The following is a 19794-nucleotide window of genomic DNA, read 5'->3' as shown; positions in this document are numbered from 1 at the left end:
AGTACCAGATGCATTCTGGGGTCAATCTAATCAACTAGCCCCCTCCTCCAAAATTTTGGGCTTTGTGTCTAGAGTAGAAAAGAATTACATCTGTAAGGCAGCGAGCTGGCAGAATTGTTAGCACACCAGGCGAAATGCTTAGCAGTATTTTGTCTGCCACTACATTCTGAGTTCAAAATTCCCCTGAGGTTGACTTTGCCTTTCATCCTTTCGGGGTCGATTAAATAAGTACCAGTTACGCACTGGGATCAATGTAATCGACTTAATCCCTTTGTCTGTCCTTGTTTGTCCCTTCTATGTTTAGCCCCTTGTGGGCAATAAAGAAATAAATATTTTACATCTGTAAGGCAGTGAGATGGCAGAATTGTTAGCACGTTGGGCAAAATACTTAGTGGCATTTAGTCCATTTTTATGTTCTGAGTTCAAATTTTACCAATATCAACTTTGCCTTACATCCTTTTGGGGTTGATAGAATAAGTACCAGTTGAACACTGAGGTCAATGTAATCGACTTAATCACTTCTGTACCAAAATTTGAAACCTATATTTTACATCTGGATGCAGAAAGCAGAGATAAGTGCCTTATCAAGTATCCATTTTGTCCAGATTACACAGATCTGTTATCAAAAGTATTCCAGCCATGACTATCTCAATTCTTTTTTACTGTCAAAAAGTATTTAAGACTACATAATCCAACTTTTATTTTTATAAGAAGCCAGAGTGCAGTATCAGGTAAATTTGACTGTTATTTCTAGCAGGTTGAGCAAGCAAGTAGAGGCTCTCTTGTTGGCTTGAAGAATATGTTGGAAAATTTAGTCTTAGACACACTGTGTTACAAAGAAAAAGAAGGCTGAATTATCACAACTGGGACACTTTTGATCATAAATCTGCTTCATCGGGACTAAATTGAAGATAATTGAAGAAGTAATATCCCTCATGCATATACCCATTGTATTTTGGTACATCTTTACTTATTTATCTCTGTTTTTCTGATATTGTATGAGTGTACATTTTATTGAACAATGAAGAAAAATATATACAAAGACAATATAACTGAATTTTCTAAAATATCAAAAAACTATGTTTGATAAATTTGGAAGTCTTAATAATTCCTTTGGTGGCAATTATTCAAATTCTTGATAGGAGTCACAGTGCAACACCTGCATTCAGATGTGAATTCATGATCCAGAATATACTATTTTAATATATTATTTTCTTGGTATTATTATTTTGACTTGTTGATAAATTTAATACTGGGACTGAGTCAATCTTTAATTGTTCTGGAGTCGTTAAAATTACACCAGTAATATGCTATCAACATTTGATTGATGTAACAGTTTAGATAAGTGTCCAATTGGGAAAAATTGATAAAATTAACCCTTTGAATCCATAATTATGTTTTAGTGGGCTTAGTTTCATTTGACCATACCACTGGAAGATGCAAAAGTGGGTGACTCCAGTGTTTTGTGTTTATGGCTTGCTAATTGGTAGAAATATCATAATTTTCAGCCATAAACACAAAACCATGTAGGCACCTGCTTTTATGACTTCTTGCGGGTATAGACACATAAAATTGCACCTGCTAAAGCATCCTTTTAAGTCCAAAGGGTTGAGAGAGAGTTAAAGCAGATAACTTTTATCCATGTATCATTGAAAATAGTGACTGCACAGTCAAAATGCATTCTTCTGTTGGCATGTTGGAACTGAGAAGGGTATCCATATTTAAAACTGCAAGCCTACTTGGGAGTCTCTATGTTGTCATTTGACTGGCTAGAAATAGCAGCTAAATTTCTGTCAAACCACATCCAACAACCTTAAAAGTGAGGACTCATTAACTAATGTAGTCCTAGACATCCTCAAAAAAAAGTCAGGATGGTCACTGCTGAAATACCTTTGGTCATCAGTCTAATTGGTGGTAGCTGACCTGTGGCTAACAACAACAACAACTGCAGTGGTTCCAACAACTTATGTAGATTTCTAAATAATGTTTTCCATCAAAGAATTCCATTTAACAGAGAAAGATGACTGGCAAAATGTTATTTCTTTATCTTTCTGTCTCTTCCCACCATCTCTCTCATTAACATGCATGATAATACTTCTGAGACAAGAGTTTGAATGTATGAATTACAATGTTATTGTTGTTATATCTTGTCCTCTATTTTATGTTTCAGTTTCACCTTGTTCCGAATTATCTTGGGTGACTTTGACTTCCACCAGTTAGAATCTGCAAACCGAGTATTAGGACCGATATTCTTTATTCTCTATGTATTCTTTGTATTCTTTATCCTTCTCAATATGTTCCTGGCAATTATCAATGATACCTATTCTGAGGTAAAAGGCGATATTGCTAATCAGAAGAGTGAATTCGAGATGACTGACTACTTTAAGCGGGTAGGCTTTCACTTTTTGTACTAGAACATCCTCTTATATGTATATCATTACCATCATCATTGTTTAACATCTACTTTTCCATGCTGGTATGAATCAAAAAGAATTTGTTGAGGCAAATTTTCTACAGCTGGATGCCCTTCCTGTTTCTCATGGCCAGGCATGTTTTTCATGGAAGAGTGGAAATGAACAACATCGCTTGCATGGTAGTGATACTTGTTTATAGCCATTGCGTGATGTTAAAATAGGAGTAAGCACATGCATGCATACACACACATGCACACACACACACGTGTGCACACACACACACACATATATGCACACAAACACACACATGCCCCAATAACTTAGAAGTTCAGCAAAAGAAATCAGTAGAATAAGTACCAGGCTTAAAAAAAAAAAGAAGTGTGGCTGAACATGAAATGATGTGGTTGAGAAGGAAACTTCTCCACCACATAACCATACCAATGCCTAAGCTTCAAAAAGACAAACAGAATCTTCTGGATGATATAATTACATTAAGGCACTGAATGTAGTTGAATATTTGCTTCAGATACCAGTCTCAGGATGTTTCAGTGTAACATTACTTTTGAGTCCAGTGAGATTGTGTTCTATTTGGTGAAACAACTAAAAACAAAAACTGCCATTATCCAATATTTCATAAAATCACGCTGACCATTATAGATAAAATACATTAGATATTTAATTTTCCAGAATAAATGGATAAAATTGATCATCATCATCATTTAATTTCACTCTTCCATACTAGCATGGGTCAAATAGTTTGACAGGATGAGATGAACCAGAAAACTGTGTCAAGTTCCAATGTCTGTTTTTGTATGAATTCTGTGACTGGAGACTCTTCCTAATGTCAACCACTTTACGAGTGTACTGGGTGCCTTTTTTTTGTGGTACTGGCAGTAATGTGGTAATCAATTAACTTGCAAGACAAGACCTCTCTAGGGAGGTGGCTTTGGGCCATGTGTTCTCAGCATGGTCAAATGGCTGAAATAAGTAAAAGGATAAAAGAATATATATATATATATATATATATATATATATATATATATATATATATATATATATATATATATACACACACACACACACACACACACACACACACACACACACACACACACACACACACACACACACACACACACACACACACACACGCACGCACGCACATATACACACACACACACACATACAAAGATATGACAGATTTCTTTCAGTATCCATCTCCCAAATCCACTCACAAGACTTTGGTTGGCCTGAGGCTACAGTAGAAGACACTTGCCCAAGGTGCCACACAGTGGGACTGTATCTGGAATCATGTGGTTGGGAAGCAAACTTCTTACCAAACAGCCACATCTAAATATACAATGTATCAATCATTTCCGTCTTTTACTCATATTGATGACAAGAATGTTTTTAAGTTGAGATAATTTGGTTTGCTGATGGGTTTTATCTATTTTAATTTGTTTCTCCAGGGCTACCAAAGAATGGTTGACAAATTAAACTTCAAAAGGGATAAGATTGTTGATATCCAAAAGGCTCTGCAATCTGCTGACATGAACAATGACAAGCAACTTGACTTTGAGGAATGGCGCCAAGACATGAAATCGTGAGTATCATTGAGCTATTTGTTTCACATAATTCTAGTTTCATAGAGCTGTTTTGGTGAGCCAATGGAATCAAGATCAATAGAACCATCTTTTTAAATTTAAAAAAAGAAAAACCATTTTAGCATAGATTATAGAAGGAAGTTGGACGATATATATTTTACCATTCGTAGTTTGGTACCTTATTCCTGATTTCTTACTTTGTCAGCTTTTTCCTTGCATCCCTCTGATGACACTGATGGTATCTTAACTTCAGAAACATAAAGTCAGAAACTAAGTATTATAAAGCATATAAAACTACATTGTTTATACTCAAATCACAATTGTAGTAGCAGCAATAGTAAGTAACAGTTTGTTACAAAGGTCCAAAGCAACAATTTTATATGAAAGGGAATGATTTTAAGTGAACGAATCTTAGAGCTTGGTACTCATTTAATTGACATTAGAAGAATGCAAAGTTGATCCCTGCAAGATTTGAAGCTCAAAATCATGACTAAATATTGTAAGGTGTTCAGTTCACTACCTTCATTAAGGATTTTAAACTTTGGTATAAAAAATGGTACAAAATTTATGAGAATAATTGATTTAATCAACCTCAGTACTTATGATATCATCATCATTTAATGTTCACATTTTCCATGTTGACATGGGTTGGAAGGTTTAACAAGATCTGATGGATCCAATGTCTGCATTATGCTTCAGGGTCTGTGTTGGTATGGTTTCACAACCTTTCCTAATGCCAACTACTTGATAGTGAGTACTGGGTGCTTTTTACGTGCCACCAGTACTACTGAAGTGATCGTGCTGTTTGCAAGACTACAAACCCTATGTGGGCAGCGTTATGCTGGGGATGGAACATGAAAGTATGAGAGAAGGGACCAGCACAGAACAGGTTTCTTGTAGAGAAGCTGCATGGCTACTCACATTTTAGAAGAAAAGGTGGAAGTGATCAGTTGGGGCTGGAAAATGATAAAAAATAATTGTGATGAGGTATCAGGGTGGACCTTCAAGGTATGAGGTGGGTAGAAATAAGTAGGGTAGAGGTTGCAAGACTGTATGGTAGAGGGGAGATGGGAATAGGTGAGGTAAGAGGAGATAAGTGTCCACCAACGATGTAGGGGAGTAGGAGATGACAGAGAGTGTGGAGTAGTGACATACATTGGTGGATGAGTTGAGATAATTTGGTAAGTCAGTGACGATCTTTGTAGAGTGCAAATGGAGAGAACAGTATTAATGGATGAAGGAGGTCTGGGTAGTAAGCAGTGGAATCAAGGAAGAGCAGTAGTTTAGGGGTGGAGGTGGGGATACTGAGGAGGAAGAAAATTGTACAAAGGGTTCAGTTATGCATAATGCTTAATTTATTGAAGAATAAAAAGCAAAGTTAACCTCAGCAGGATTTGAATTCAAAACTTAATAAAATACAATAAAGCATTTTTATAATTTTTTAATTGACAACAAGGTAATTAAAGGCTGATGTCAAAATTAATTTTCATTGGTTCTTAATAGGCGTGGTTATGCTGATGAAGAAATTGAATTAATGTTTGCTAAATATGATCTTAATGGTGACAGAGTTCTTGATGAAGATGAACAGAAGAAAATGAACGCTGATTTGAAAGCACAAACAGTAAGACTACTAAATATCACATTTACATGATTCTGGAATATTTCTGGAATTGTAAAATAAGCTAGGTTTGGAAAAGAAAAATGTAGGTAAAATAGAAACAAAAAAAAAAAAAGGAAAAAACACAGAGATGTCCATTTTAACAAGGAAATTAATGTGACCTTTGGACTTCTGATTGTAAAATTCAAAGCAAACAACTTTCTCTTTACTTATTTTTATTCATTCTCTTACATGATAGTAAATAATATAATGATTAAAAATAAAATTACAAGGTGCAGGCATGGATGTGTGGTTAAGAATAGGTTCAGTCCACTTGTGCAGCCCTTTGGGCGTTGATTTTTCCAGTAACTGATGACCTGGTACTTCTTTTAATCCAGACATAATTATGTGAAGACACTTAAAATATGTGACAATTATTAATCATTATTTTTCTATGACTAAGACATCATAACACACATTTGTTTATTCATTAGAACCATGAAGGTGGAAACGCTCTTTCTAACTATAATAATATGAAGATAATAATATAACCATAACAATAATAATATAAAGATGTACTGCTTGTCACTCATTTACAATTATCATGTGATGAGTAGCCAAGGAAACACAAACATACACTCACACTCATATATATACATACATATCTATATGTACGTACATACATACATACATACGAGGTGATATCAAAAAGTTCCTGGACTAGTTTAATAGTACACCAACAGATGGCAGCACATGGTTGCATGAACAGTGAGAGCTAGCAATAACCTTCATGAGGCAGTGAGCTCTCCTCACTCATGAGTTTCTCACCAAAAACATGTTATTGCTTCTGCACCTACCCTATTTGCCAGATTTAGCACCTGTGGACTTCCATCTCTTCCCCAAGCTGAAAATGCAGCTCAAAGGTCTCTGTTTTAACATCATTGTTGAGATCAAAAGCAAATCACAGAAGTTCCTTGACTTTACAGAAAATGACTTCTTGATTGGATTCCAAAAGTGGTAGGAATGTTGGGACTGGCGTATTGTTGTGCAAGGTGACTATTTCAAAGAAGATGGTGTTAAAACTTAGGTAAATAAGTTATTTTTCATTAAGCATAACTAGCCCAGGAACTTTTTGATACCATCTCGTATGTATATTATCATCATCATTGTTTAACATCTGTTTTCCATACTGGCATTGGTTGGACGGTTTGACTGGGGACTGGCAAGCCAGGAGACCTCACCAGGCTCCAATCTGATCTGGCAAATGCCAAGCAGTCCAAGAGTGTAATGGGTGTTTTTTACGTGCCACCGGCACGGGTGCCAGTCAGGTGGCTCTGGCATCGGCCATGTTCAGATGGTGCTCTTTATGTGCTACTGGTACAGGAGCCAGTCGGGGTGGAACTGGCAATGACCCATGCATGAATGGTGCTTATTGCATGTCACCAGCATGGGAGCCAGTCAGGCGGCACTGGCATCAGCCACAACTACAATTTCCATTTTGATTTCGAGTTGATTGAGATTCTGATTGTGATTTTGATTTGATTTTTTGATTTCATTTGACTCAGTAGGTCTCTTCAAGCACGGCGTGTCGCCTGATTGATAGGTTATCAGGTGGCTGTCTGGCTTTCTGAAGTTGGTGTTGCAGATTAATAGGTTGCATGCATCAGGGAACTCCAGTAGGCTAGTTCCTTCTTCGTTTCAGGAACCAATTCCATGGCCCCCATTGACATCATGGAAGATACCAGATTGCTGTCCAACATGCCCATTAAAATCTCCAGCCACAAAGATGAGGTCATTGCCACTTGTCTTTGAGATAACCTGTAGAAGGATATCATAAAAGTGGTCCTTCTGATCATTTGGTAGGTCTGCTTGTGGAGTGTAGGCAGAAATAATTGTAGCTATATTATTCTGCAGGATCAGCCTGAACTTAAACACTCTATCGCATACCCTGACTACCTCTATGACCTCTGCAAGGAGTATACCTACACCCACTACTCCATCACTGTTACTTTCCCAGAAGATTTTATACCTGTGTGCCTTACCTATGCAGACCCTGGCTGAAACTCCTCTCCACCTTACTGCTTGTATGCAGCATTCATCAACACGTCTCCGTTCAAGCATCTCTACAGTCTCACTAGACCTACCTTTCAATGTGCCTACATTGACAGTGCCAACTCTAAAAACTGGGAAAGGAATGTGGGAACATTCAAGCATGTTAAGATTGTTGCCCCTACTGGGAGTAGGAGTAAGTGTTAGGGGCGTTGTAAGTATAAGTGTTATGAACCTCATAAATTTAAACATTACTGGTACTGCACATATAAGTATAAATAAATAGATAAAAGTAAATATGAATATCAATATGCCAGTGTTAGATTAAGTGTTTGTCCTGGGGGAGAGAGAGAGGGAGAGAAGGGAGGCGAAATTGTAGGTATGATAGAGGATACCACCAGTGAGGGAGGGGGATTCTGGTGAGAAAGAGATATCCGGTATTGGTGGTGGTGGCGGGAATGGACAGGCACACCGCGAACAAGCAAGGGTTAATGTAAAAGATAGTACGAAAAATATGTAGCCAACAACTTGGGAACACGGGAAGAAAGGAGAAGTAAGGGTATTAGTGAGATATCATTTGGAAATTACATGAAGTATTAAGGAGAAAACTAAGGCTGAGAGAGAGATTAGGAAGTTATATATTGAAGGGTCAGTTTAAATAATTTGCTTACGAAAGTACATATTAGTAAATAATGCATATTAATAATGAATGAATGAGTGAAAAGATTAAAAAAATGAGAGAATATCGTAGCTTAGCAGTGCATAACTGGGGGCCAATAGATACCAACACTGGAATGAGTTGCATGAAAATCTGAGAGGGGAAACATATAAGAAAGGTATTTTAATATATATGCTACAACCGGAAGTGGACATTATGAATGGGCATTTTTGCCCTGGGCAGTAGAGAATAGCCGAGAGAGTAGCAGAGAATAGCATAAGAAGCCATTGGGAAAGGAAGGGTTAAGAGATAGTATAAAAAACATTCAGCCAACATGAAACATGGAGGGAAAAAAAACGAAGCAAGGGTTATTTAAGAGATAGTATGAAAAAATATGTAGCCAACTTGGGAACATGGGTGGAAAGGAGAACTAAGGGTATTAGAGAGATTTCAGTTGGAAATTACATGAAGAATTAAGGAGACAACTAAGGCTGAGAGAGAGAGAGATTAGGAAATTATATATTGAAGAGTCAGTTTAAATAATTAGCTTACGAAAGTACATATTAGTAAATAATGCTTATATATAAATACATATATGTATATGTGTGTGTGTATATATATATATATATATATATATATATATATATATATATGATGGTTTTTCCTCTACCAAATCTATTTGCAAGCCTTTGGTTGGCATGGGGCTAGAGTATAAAACACTTGGGACTGAGCCTGAAACCATGCAGTTGAGATGCAAACTTCTTAACCACACAGCCACAACTGCACCTATCTTGTACGGAAATGACCAAGCAGATAAAATTTGAATTAACTGACCCAAAGTGTTATAAATTCATATCTGATTGCTTGTATTTCATTTTAATTTACCACATCTGTGATTACTAGGTGTTGGTTCTTACTGAGAAGTGTGTTTCTTGATAGACTGATGTCCTATCTATGGGTGGAGAAAAAACTGTTAAGCACTGTCACTTAGGACAGTACAATTCATAAACAGATGACCTAAGAAACTACTTAGTATGTAGCTGGTGTTTATGTAGTTAATTTAAAAAGATGATAATTTTCAGAATATTAACTTCATATTAACTTGACATTTTGTTATTTATACTATATTTTGATTTTGTTTAACCAATTATCATCAAGCTCTGTGATATGTTCATTTAGCTGTGTTTGATGATTCTATAATGATAATTCATGATATTCACTCTACAACAGGATGCACTAAATAAAGAATATGATGAATTAGAAGAAAAGGCTAACAATCGCTGTAGTAGTCGCATGAGTTATCAGGAGGACAGCGGAGAGGACAGTGATGATGAGGACAATGGCTCAAAGGTCTCACGATCTGGACGCATAACTAATGGTGTCTCATACGAAGAATTTACAGTACTTTCTCGACGTGTGGATCGCATGGAACATTCCATTGGAAGCATTGTCTCTAAAATTGACGCCGTCCTTGTGAAACTTGAAGCAATGGAAAAAGCAAAGATAAAGCGCCGAGAAACCATGGCAAAAATGCTTGACAGTATTACAGAAGTAAGTCGTTTCTTTTATTTAAACTCTATCATAAACAGAAATGAGTCTGACAAGCAGCTCAACTAGATGTGTGCTATATAAATACACTAATATTTCCATTAAAAATCAGTTCCAGTCTTGCTGAAAATCCTGAACTATTATCCCTCTGTAGTGATCAATTAGTACTTGTAGTGTCCTGAAGTTGATTCAAGTATACCACCTTCCATTACAAAATGTTAACCTTGAGGCTAAGAAAGATAATTAGAAATTCAAACTAGAGATAGAGGTATCAGAATTAGGACATTGAGCTAAAGTTTTGATGTCTAGCACCTGACTTGGCAGAAGTTCACAAAATTTCTAAAAATAACTTTGGCTACCTTTTTGAATCCAATACCTCTACCACTTGTGGGCAGGTTTATAAAATCAAAAACCATATGGCACCCATGACTTCCAGAAATAATTTTTTAATGCTCAGAATTATTGAAACATAAAATAAACTACTTCTATCAATTGTTAGCTATCAGGACACTGCATTCTTCAAAAATTACATGCTTCCCAAATTTCAACAACAACTACTCTTGATGTCTCTATGCACACTTTCCATTTTACAGCTCTTAATGTTCACTTTTTTTGTCTTTTTGTGTTTTATTCTGTGTGCTGTGTATGTACATCTAGCTTTCAATGTTATATCTTTACTTGACTCATAGCTACTTTCTGACTCTTTTTTTTTAACCTTTTTGATGAGTTGTAGTGTACTAAAGCACTGTATATACTAAGCTCATTATATTATATTATATTATATCCCTCAAGATTTATCTATATTTTAGTTTTTAAATTCAAATCTTACCAAGTATTTTTAAAAGCCTATTGCATTGACAACATAAATATTGTATTAGACCAAATTCAAAGCAATCTTATATCTCATCCTTCTACAAATGTTGTCTCTGTTAACATACAAAATAATTTCTTAGTGTTATTTAATAAGTGAAGATTGTGGTAGAGGAGAAACAGTCCAATATAGGAAATTTAGATTAAAGAACTTAGTCATGAATGGTGACAAAAGAACTCTGACAAACCTAGCTTGTTGATTGATTGACCAAACAACGAATCAAACAATTGAATAGTTAACGGGTTAAATGGTTAACTAATTGACTAGTAATAACAAAAGAAATGAAACAGAACCTCCCATGATACAACAAAATCTGATCTAACACAAAATTTCACATCCAGAATCTTCCAAAAGTACAAAAACAAATTAAACTACTAGAGTAAAACAGAAAAGAAACTGCCTTTGCTTTTTTTTATATTATAAAGATTATTTTGATCTGATTATATTATCATTGATTATAAGGTCCTTCTTAATAATATAACAAACATTGTATGAAGATCACATCAGCCCTTAACATACTTCTTACAATTATTACTGCTTTAATCATATATGAGTATATATTATGGCGCTTGATAGTAATCTGCCTTATACTTTATACCTGGCTGTCAAGTGGATGAAATTTTAGTGAATATACAAATTTACAATGTTCAAATATGCCTAATCCATAATATAAATCCCATTCTGTGTGTGTGTGTGCAATCTTTTAAGATTATAATGGCCGTATTTTTCAACTGATTTTCTCCAAACTGGGAACATACATTACTTATGTTCCGGGGACGGTTTTAGATTCTTAAAATTTTTCACATAATGAGTAATGGGCTCCCTGGGGGCAGAAAACACCCATTTCTGGGTTATGTGGAGAAGGGAGGTAACTCTTTGTGAAGTAACTTTCAGAAATTGCTTGTCTCCCTTAGATTCATTGGTCATGAATATATATATATATATATATATATATATATATATATATATATTTTATATTAGATTCACATCTTTGAAAGTTTAAAAAAATATTTACTTCCAGTTTTCTAGCGTCAGTGATGTCTATATCTCTCTATCTATATCTTTCTGTCCATCTCTATCTATATATCTCTATCCCTCTCTGTCTCTATATCTATCTGTCTATATCTTATCTATCTATATCTATCTTATTTGTCTAACTAGCTAGCTCTCTCTCTCCTCTCTCTATATATCAGTTACTCTCTAATGTATGTAAATATTAACTGTTTTGATACCAACCCACCTGAGATTGGCCCTGCTTCTATGGTGCAAATTTCTTTTTTTAATGTGATCTAAATTAAAACCTTTCATCAAAACTTCATACTAATTTATGTTTCAAAAACCAGATAAATAATGACAGTTATTTTACTAAATTCGTCATTATTTTCAAAATTAATTAAAATAAAGACCATGTATTTCAACACAAATATGGTAACAAAAGGGTTAAAGTATAAACTTGCATTCACACTATTTAGGAATTTTTATAGCATTGAAGTAAATAAATTTAAGGGTATTTCATCTTATGTTTGCTTTCTTCCTATTCCGCAGTCTACAAGTAATACTGATGAAATGAAACGAGATCAAATGGAGAAACTTGTGCGAGAAGAACTGGAACGATGGGACTCTGAGGCATCCATTGGCCAAGCAAATGGACGAGGTGACTCTCCAGGAAGCAGTAGTGGTGCTGGTACCTGTGGCCTACGGCCTCGCTCTAGTTCCAGGCCAGGCTCTGGACAAAATGTAAGACATATTGAGTAAATTTAACCTATCTCTGTTACTTCAAATTTAATGCTACCCTTACCTATACCCACTTGATCCATTTATCTTTCATCTTTCTGCTGTTTTTCATACTTTTTACTAAACACTAACAAATCCCTTCCTACAAGAATGCATCCCACTCTAACCTCCTTCTCACCAATGTTTAGTACCTGCTATGATGACTTTAAACAAATATTAACAAATCTAAATACAGGCAATTAGTATAATAGGAAGTATAATGAATATGAGCTTTCCCACACTCTTTATTTGCAAATAAAAAACAGTTAAGATAAGCTAGTAATTATTTTTTACTTTGAAAGAAAATATATCTTATTTAAACAATTTTTTTAGACAGATGTACTTTTCACAAAAGTTGATTACCTTCTAATTTTCTAGTTAGGAATGGGGCTTCTTGTAATTTACCTTCTATGTCTTATGTGTTGTATTCATTTTTAAAACCATCCTTAGAACTAGTTAGCATGATTAAAGTGTATCAGTTTCTTAATGTATTTGGAAAAAGAAAAGTATATCATGAAATAGATGTTTTGTAGATTAAAAAAAAAGACAAATAAAATTATTTTTTAATTTATAATTTAAAATGCAAAGCATTTTATTTTCTTTAACAATGATTTACTTAGATATTGTCTAAGTGTTTATCCAGTTTAAGCAATATCCATTCTCTTTCTCTCTCTCTCTGCATATATATATATATATATATATTGCAACAGGATCTCAAAGCCCACATAACCTATGAATAATATCATGTAAATTTTGTGCTGAAAAATCTTTTTGAATGGAAAAGTTGGAGACTGCCTTGACTATTATTTATAGCTTTATGTGCACTTTGAGATCCAGTTTCAAAACAGAATTATTTCATGTTCTTTTGAAAGTTTATAAATTCTTATGATGTTAGCACACACATACACATATATAATATGAACTCACACACACATATATATATATAATGCGAAGACACATATATCAGTTCACCCATTAAGTCAAGTGAGATTGTTGTCATGGCGGATGCCAGTGCCGGTGGCACATAAAAAGCACTGTTTGAGCATTGGGCCTCATGGAGGCAGTGACAGCCGTAGAAACCTTGCCAAATCAGATTGGAACCTGGTGCAGCTCCCTGGCTTACCAGTTTTTAGTCAAACTGACCAACCCATGCCAGTATGGAAAGCAGACATTAAATGAAGATGATGGTGATGATGATAATAAACGCTAATCTAATATTGGTTTCAGATTTTGGCTCAAAGACAACAATTTTGAGGAAGGGACAAGTTGAATACATCGACCCTAATGCTCAACTGGTACTTATTTCATCAATCCCAAAAGGATGAAAGGCAAAGTTGTCTGCAGAAGCATTTGAACTCAGAACATAAATTCAGAAGAAATGCTGCTTAACATTTTGTCCAGCGTAGTACTGATCTGCCAGCTGACCACCCTCACACTAATCTATTATTGATATCAAAATATAATGTCAGCATTGTTTTAGTTTTAAGATATACCTAGCAGATACTCTGGGATGAATTATCAATGGTATTTCTAGGGTATCAGGTTTTGGTCTTTTGACATCAGACTCCTCTTCTTTGCCCAGTTGACCCAGCCAGAGTTGATCAAGTCTTAGCTTGCATCCCAATAGTAGCAAACCAGTGATCTGCCCTCGTTATCCAAAAGCCATCTTGTGGCCTTCTCTGCAGCTCCAGTGATAGAATTTAAAGCCCTCCTCTTTGTATTGTTACTATATGCATCACACACACACACATATACACATGTACATATATATATAAAATACACATAACCTGCGGTGTTCCTTCTTAATATTCTTTTTTAATATTTTAGATCTGTATTTTCATTTAACCACTGTTTTATGCATTTATGGGTTATTGTTGCAAATATAACAAACTTGTGACACCTACAGACACTATCCTCAGCACCACACATGCTACAACAACTTGGGTAAAACAATGAGTTTATCTTTAATACATTTCTCACTGAAACTTAGATAATGTAAACTGTAATATTCTTAAACCAAGAAATAATCAGAAAAATATTTTTCATATTCATATTTCAGTCATCTAAAGCATAATATGGTAAATATGGTTGTTACTTGCTAATAAATCACGTGAAACATTTGTTGCTTATCTGCTGTGTTTGGTGTTACATGTTGTCAGTTATGCTTGATGTTACAAATAGATGTATCAATACTACTGTTAAAAATATATCACTTCAAGATTTTTAGCACATCAATTTTTATTTGGTTTATAATTAAATGTATTGTGCACACACACAGATAATTCATCATGCAGCTTCTTATTACAAGTATATATCCATATAGAAAATTGATGAGTAAACAAGTGTATTGAAAGAGATGTACTTTCAGAATGAATGCTCTTATTGCATTGTTGGTGTTGCTGCTACTGTTGTTGTTTGTTGTCTCATCTGCTATTCTCATTCCTTTAGGCTTCTTCTTAAATCATAAATATATACATTACATTCTCTTTCTTCAGAATATTCATGAAAGATATTTTAAGATTTATTCCAATACATAGTCGTCATGATGATGATCATCATTTAATGTCCCTGCTGGCACAGGTCAGGTAGTTTGACAGGATCCAACAAGCCACAACACTGCGGCAAGCTCTGATGTCTATTTTGGCAACCACGTCACAGAGTGTACTGGGTACATTTTTCATAACACCAGCATTAGTGAGGTCACCAAATAATTTACAAGACAAGGAAAAAGACCTCTTGACTGAGGAGGGATGGTTAGAGAGGGAGGTGGTTTTATGCCAGGTGTTGAGCAACTAAAATATGATAGAATTTTCCCTTTAATTTTTCTATCTACTTACCTACACTATGTGTGTGTGTGTGTGTATCTAATACAAAGCCTCCCACCTCAGTTGAGGGGTCGTGTCTTGTGAGTTAGTTGGTGACCTCACTGCTGCTGGTACCATATAAAAATTAACCAGTACTCTCTGTAGAGGGGTTGATGTTAAGAAGGGTAGCCAGCTGTAGAAACCATGCCAAAGCAGACAGCTGAGCTTAGAGCAGTCTTCTGACTGGCTATTGTCTGTCAAACTATCCAACCCATGCCAGCATAGTGATGATGAGGATAATAATAATGATATATGATGGTAATTTGTCTGTTAAATTTGACAATGAACTGACAAATATAAGAAAATGACAGAAAAAAATGAGAAAGAATATATGAGGAAGATGTCTAAAGTTACCATGTTCATCCATTGGTAATCTCTGGGGATAATAATTTCAACCCCATGACAATTCAATAGGGTACACATGCATGCAAGAGTTCAGAGAACCACAACTGCTTCTCTCTATCTTACAACTTCCATGCACCTGAAACTACAGAAGAGGCAATAGCTCATTGTTATGAATATCTGATAACCCAATAACCTGAGTACCACAATGGAAGTTTGTCTTTTCTAACCTCAAGAAGGTACAGCCATCAGGAATCAATGAAGATTTATGACAGACTTCTTTTTGTCTTGGCTTCATGTAAGAAGATTTATGGAGGGCGAAATTCATGTGTGTTTCAGGCATGCTTATACCTGATGAGTCCAATTTGGGGCAGGCAGGCATAACCATAGAAACTGTATGGGAAGATGAGTTGATCAGAGCTGAGTATAGTGTCTTTGTTTTACTTCTTATCTGCAAGTATGGTTCTACAGGTGCCTTCAAAAGAGGCTGTTGCTTGGACAACAGTGAGACCCCATGCTTCATGATAGGCAACAGGAATAAACCACTGGTAGTGGTCAATAGGGCAGGTGCCAAGGGATTTCTGTAGGGAGTCCTTGTACTTCTTTGGTGCTCTTCTATCAAAGTGACCAGTGGAGAGTTTCTCATAATGTGAGCATTGCACTTCCATAACCAACTACACAGTACTTTAGACTCAATTACATGGGGTTATGAAGGTCTTGTATTACATGGGGTTATGAAGGCCTTGTATGGTCCATGGATATTCCAAGACTTATTTACTTTAGAATTAGGTCTTTGACTACAGATATAGAGATGTTATGCTTGTTATTATATTCTAGGCTACTCTCAAGGGAAATAACCGATACTACAGTCCTTTAGTGATTACTTTCCTTCATATATTCATGCGTAATTAATTCTTCAGTGTTATGGATACTCAATGCCATCCATGAGTTTCTTTCACAGTCTTGTCAAATTCAGCAAGGGAAGTGTCATTCATACTTCACAACGTGGTTAATAATAACCTATTTTCCTGCAAGAAACTCATGAGACTGGAAAAATAAACAAAGCCCTATTACAAAATGTAAATACATGTGTGTCTCTCATTCTTTCTCTCTGTATGTAGGTATATATATATATATATATATATATATATACACACACACACACACACATTATTTACATTTAACAGATACTTGTCCTCATCTTGTTTGTTGTTAACACAACGTTTCGGCTGATGCACCCTCCAGCCTTCATCAGGTGTCTTGGGGAAATCTCGAACCTGGGTTCTCATTCCTAAGGTATCTTTCGATGTTATTATTATCATTATTATTATTATTCAGGTCACTGCTTGGAATTGAACTCAGAATCTTGGGGTTAGTAGCCCGTGCTCTTAACCATTATGCCATATGCCATGGTGTAGTGGTTACAAGCGCAGGCTACTAACCCCAAGATTCTGAGTTCAATTCGAGGCAGTGACCTGAATAATAATAATGATAATAATAATAACATCGAAAGATACCTTAGGAATGAGAACCCAGGTTCGAAATTTCCCCAAGACACCTGATGAAGGCTGGAGAGTGTATCAGCTGAAACATTGCGTTAACAACAAACAAGATGAGGACAAATATCTGTCAAATGTAAATAATGTACATAATTCCTCATCTCTTAAATATAGAACTATTATATATATATGTATATATATATATCAATCATCATTTAACATCTGCTTTCTTTGCTAGCATGGATTGGACATATATTTATGTGTGTGTGTATATGCATATATGTGTATATATATAGATATGTATGCATTAATGTTTATAATGTTTATATATACATGCTGGTACCACATAAAAACACTCAATCCACTTTAAAGTGTTTAGTGTTAGGAAGAGCATTCAGTTGTGAAATCCCTGTCAAACTATCCAACCCATGCAGTATGGAAAACAGACATTGAATAATGATGTGTTTGTGTATGTGTGTACATATGCACACACACACACACACACACACATGCAATAAATATATGCTTAAGTCAAAGGACCAAGGGGACTGGTGGTATGTGGTGCCCAAGAAGACCTGCGTAACTGAGCAAAACTGATGTTATAAAAACAGTCTTTGTCAAACCTTCTTTTCCAACCCCACTTTTCCCTGTCACTGACCTCTCTGTCACCTGCATAACTGCAGTATTCTGCTGCTGTAATTAAATGTAAGTAGAATCACATATTTCACTTATATTTCTCACTACTTGCAATCATTTCACTTGACATTCTTCTTTCATTCTTAACAGTGTCCCTCTCCATTCATCATTTTACCTTGATCTCTTCACTTTCTCTACTACCAAATTATCTCTTCTCCCTCTCTATTGCATTGTCCATATCACCATACAGCTTTCACTTTTCCCATGAAATGTCATTCTTTCCATTCAAATTTGCAACCTTCTCAATACACATACACACACACACATGTAAATATATATATAGGTACCTTTTGTGGCACCAGCATTGTTGGGTTCACTTTGCAGCTTGCAAGCAAAAGAGAGCACCTCTTGATGGAAAAGAACAGATTTATTGTGAGAAGATGGTAATAGAATAACTGAGAGAGATTCAGAGTGTAAGAGCTGTGAGGTGGGAGGATGAAGAGGATTGAGTAGGAAGAGAGAAGAAAAAAAAACACTAACATTCTCAATATTTTTGTCTTGTGTTATTGCAGCTTGGAGGATCTCATTTGTAACTGGAGAAATGGACTGAATGATCATTGCAACGTTGGACCAAAACTAAATTACAAGTTGTGAAGTGGCCTTAGTCATTGAAAAAGTCAGAAAGACCATTTTCTTTTCAGCCTGTTTACTCCATGTTCTTTTATGTTCCAACTTTTTTGTCCTGATCTATCTATCTATATATATTTGTCACTCTTTTTCCCCTTCTTCTCTCCTGCCACCATTTTACATCTTATTTCAACACATTTCACATATTAAGTACCAAAGTCATTGTTTTTTTGGTCTTTAGCAACCATCTTAATAGACTGAAGTGGTTGTTTTAAATCAACTGAAAAAAATAATGAAAGTATGTAACAATGTTGATCTCTGGCACACACACACACACACACACACACACACATATAAAATATATAAAAGCAAACAAAATTCTTTTTGCTTAGTTGCATTTCTCTTTGTTATATTTTCAGTTTTCTTTAATCTAAACGGATGATTAAGATAATGATGATGATGAGTCTCAACTGAAAATTGCCTTATTTTTATTTAACTTCTCCAAGAACTATCATGCCTACTAAATGCAGTTCAACCAATTTCACATCTACACTCACCCACTACAATTCAGGGTTTATATATATACATGCAAGTTTACACGAATATGTATATGCACATATACTACACACACATACATGTATGTATTATGTCTTTATCTATTGAAAGAACGTCTTTTACCTTAGACATGTTGTATTGAAAACATGACTGTAGTCCAGTCTTGCCAATGCATTTCTCTATTTTCCTATGGGTTCCTTGCAATTTTGTTCAGAACACTATAGTTTTGCAAAGGAATAATCAATGTTGTAAGATCGTTATAACATTTAAAACCAACATGATTGGTGTAAGACTTTACCACTGGAGTCTGTAGTTTAGATTGTTAGATTTATGTCATCACTCATACAACTGTGTATGTTTACTGTCTTTTAGCACTGTGCTATGTTATAGGCATTACTACCTTCATTAGTTATATGTTTTTGTGGGAATTCTGTTGAGTGTAGGTGTGTTGTCCACTAATATGTTGCATGGAGTTGTCCATGGTGACCAGGTGGAATGTGTCTAGAAACAGTGATGATAGGTTTAGAAATTTATGCTTCTAAATACAGGCAAGGAAGTCCTACAAAAATATTAAAATATCTTGGTAAAGTTAAAACTAGAGCGCATTTGTGCTTTCAGTGCATCTATCTATCTATCTATCTATCTATGTTTGTATGCATGCAAACAAATATATATGTGTATGTGTGTCTATATATATAACTATCTGTTGTGGAAGAATTTTCCTATTTAATTGAATTTTAATATTTATTTGGTAAAC

At 35.2% G+C, this 19794-nt stretch overlaps 1 protein-coding gene across 1 annotated transcript in view; it reads left to right on the top strand.

The window, feature by feature from the left end:
• LOC106881546 (polycystin-2-like protein 1) overlaps positions 1–19794 on the top strand; it is a 44607-nt gene that overhangs the window by 24555 nt on the left and 258 nt on the right. The window contains exons 10-15 of the mRNA XM_089358180.1: positions 2171–2390; positions 3884–4017; positions 5522–5639; positions 9553–9873; positions 12287–12492; positions 18428–19794. The exon at positions 18428–19794 is cut by the window's right edge and continues 258 nt beyond it. Of these exons, the coding sequence (XP_089214306.1) occupies positions 2171–2390; positions 3884–4017; positions 5522–5639; positions 9553–9873; positions 12287–12492; positions 18428–18509 (1081 nt within the window). The 3' untranslated portion in view covers positions 18510–19794. The remainder of the gene's footprint in view (positions 1–2170; positions 2391–3883; positions 4018–5521; positions 5640–9552; positions 9874–12286; positions 12493–18427) is intronic.

This window comes from Octopus bimaculoides, chromosome 9, assembly GCF_046866305.1.
Source record: "Octopus bimaculoides isolate indiv1 chromosome 9, ASM4686630v1, whole genome shotgun sequence".
Taxonomy (NCBI): Eukaryota; Metazoa; Mollusca; class Cephalopoda; order Octopoda; family Octopodidae; genus Octopus; species Octopus bimaculoides.
Note: the sequence above shows the minus strand (reverse complement) of the source record. Positions and strands in the feature narration are given on the sequence as shown.